The sequence below is a fragment of the Neopelma chrysocephalum genome, unplaced genomic scaffold, assembly GCF_003984885.1.
Source record: "Neopelma chrysocephalum unplaced genomic scaffold, ASM398488v2 Primary Assembly neopelma1_94860, whole genome shotgun sequence".
Classification (NCBI taxonomy): domain Eukaryota; kingdom Metazoa; phylum Chordata; class Aves; order Passeriformes; family Pipridae; genus Neopelma; species Neopelma chrysocephalum.
The window spans coordinates 1-2,314 of record NW_020923565.1 but is presented as its reverse complement, the minus strand read 5'-3'; the positions used below and the strand labels follow the sequence as shown (position 1 = coordinate 2,314).

At 67.8% G+C, this 2,314-nt stretch overlaps 1 protein-coding gene across 1 annotated transcript; it reads right to left on the bottom strand.

Moving 5' to 3' along the window:
- Positions 1–346: 346 nt before the first annotated feature.
- LOC113980632 (free fatty acid receptor 2-like) lies at positions 347–1,552 on the bottom strand. The gene is made up of 2 exons (XM_027707850.1): positions 1,125–1,552; positions 347–848 (listed from the first exon to the last, which is right to left on the bottom strand). The coding sequence occupies exons 1-2, from the start codon at positions 1,550–1,552 to the stop codon at positions 347–349; spliced, it is 930 nt and encodes a 309-aa protein (XP_027563651.1).
- Between the last annotated feature and the right edge of the window lie 762 nt (positions 1,553–2,314).

Sequence of the window (2,314 nt, the reverse complement as noted above, 5' to 3'; positions counted from 1 at the left end):
CCCCCCCACTGTTCCCGCGAATCGTTTGTTTCTCTTTCTTTCTCTGCTTTTATGTATTTTCTAAAGCGGTGGTTTTATACTTTTGTAGCGCTGACGTCATCACCCCATCCCGCGGCCGTGGGGATGACGCCACGACCCAACGGTGACGTCATCGCCCCAACCACGCCGCGACCCAACGATGACGTCATTCCTCCGATGACATCACAAGCACCATTATCACCCCATCCCACGGCCAGGGGGATGATGCCGTGACCCAATGATGACGTCATGGGGACACCGCCCCCCACCACCTGAAGGCCTCGGAACCCCCCCATCCGCCCCCACCTCTTCCCCCCGCCCCATCCCCTCATGTCTGCTGCCCCCCCTCGCCCCCCCGGCTGCCCCCCGTCCCCCCCCACACCCTGCCCAGCAGGGCCGCCCCCACCCCCGCCAGGGCCCCCCGCACGGCGCCGGACGAGAAGTAGAAGACGAGGGGGTCGATGGCGGCGTTGAGGCTGCTCAGGAGCGTGGCGTAGACCCTCCAGGGCGGGCTGCGGCCCTGCACGAAGCCCACCACGTGCGACAGGTTGTAGGGGGCGAAGCAGAGCCCGAAGTTGACCATGGTGGCCACGGCCAGGCCCACGGCGCGCCGGCGCTTCGCCCGCGGGATGTTGGGGCGCGCGAGCAGCGCCCGCACGAAGCCGACGTAGCAGAACACGGTGACGCCGAACGGCACCAGGAACATGACGAGGAAGAGCTCGAGGCGCAGCGGGAGGACGAAGCTCAGCTGGTGCTCGGAGAAGTCGTCGTAGCACCTGAAGGGCACGGCGGGGGCAGGGGGGGTGGAGGGGGAGAGGTTGGGGGGCTTGGAGAGGTTGGGTTTGGGAGTCTCGGGGAGTTTGGGGTGGCTCGTGAAGTAACGGGGATTGAGGGTCTTGGAAAGGTTGGGGTAGATCTTGGAGTCGTGGGGATGGAGGGTCTTGGAGAGTTTTGGGTTGGGGGCCTTGGAGAGGTCGTGGTTGGGGATCCTGGGCTCGTGGGTGTTGGGCTCGACAGTGCTGGGGGTCTTTGGCTCGCGGGGCTCGAAGCCCCTGGGACCGGAGACCTCGAGCCCGTCCCGCCGCCCTGCCCCGAGCCCCCCGCCGTGGTAGGAGGCTATGAAGACGATGGAGCAGTGGGAGCAGGCCAGGAGCCAGAGCACGGCGCTGGCGGCCGCCACGCGGCCCAGGCGGCCCCGGCCCCGCAGCCGCAGCGGGAACGCCACGCCCAGGTAGCGCCGGACGCTCAGCGCCGCCAGGAACAGGCTGCTCAGGTAGATGCTGGAGTAGAAGCAGAAGTTGGCCACGGGGCAGAGCGCGGCCGGCAGCGGCCACACCATCCCCGCCGCCGCCTCGGCCATCTTGAAGGGCAGGAAGAGCAGCAGCAGCAGGTCGGCCGCCGTCAGGTTGAGCAGCAGCAGGTCGGACGGGGACGGGCGCTGCCGCCGGGCCTTGGCCACCAGGGTGGTGAAGGTGAACACGTTGGCCGGGAACCCCACGGCAAAGGTGAGGATGTAGATGGTGAGGACCAGCATGGCGGGGCCTGGGCGGGAGAGGGGTCCGACCTGGGAAAGGGGCAGGGGTGGGTCAGGAGGGACACAGGTGGGCCAGGAGGTGCCCCAGGAAGTTTCCCCCTGGTCCGACCACGGGGGCCATGGTGGGACACGGAGCAGAGCCAGGTATCCAGGTGGACTCACCCAGGTGTTTGGGGAGACCTCCAGGGGATTGGGGGGTACTCCAGGTGCCCAGGGGTGATCCAGGTGTCCAGGGAGGGGCCCAGGTGTCCCCCCCCCCAACCCTCACCCATCCCCCCTACATACCTGGTTATCCCGGTGGGATGTTGGGACCCCCCCCAAGCTCCCAGGGCCCCCCAAACTTCAGGAGTCCCCGGTCCTGTGGCGAGGGGGTGGGCAACGGGGGCCACCCCGCCGTTCGGGTGCCCCGTCCCTCGGTGACCCCGATTTTTGGGTGTCCCCGGGGGAGGGGGAGGGGTGGGGATGTGGCTTTGCCGACGTTGAGGAAGTTCCGATGTTTCCTGACCGCAACGTCTGGGGGTGGCTCTGCCCCTCCCCCACCCCCTCCAAGCCCCCCCCCGACCTCCCCCGACTCCCCCCCGTCCAAACCCACCCCCATCCGCCAGACCCCCGGGGAAAAGCAAGGGAAAGAGGGATCCAGAAAGGGGTGTTTTTTGGGGAAGGAAAAAAGAGGATCCTCTGGGGCGGTTTGGGGAGGTCCACGCAGGTGTAGGGGGGGGAGACAGATGTGATGGGGGACCCAGGTGTGCAGGGGGACACAGG

Coding starts and splice junctions, on each gene's coding strand:
- LOC113980632 (XM_027707850.1), bottom strand. CDS start 1,552: ATGCTGGTCCTCACCATCTACATCCTCACCTTTGCCGTGGGGTTCCCG. Junction 849..1,124: donor GTCTTCATAGCCTCCTACCA/CGGCGGGGGGCT, acceptor ACCCAACCTCTC/CAAGCCCCCCAACCTCTCCC.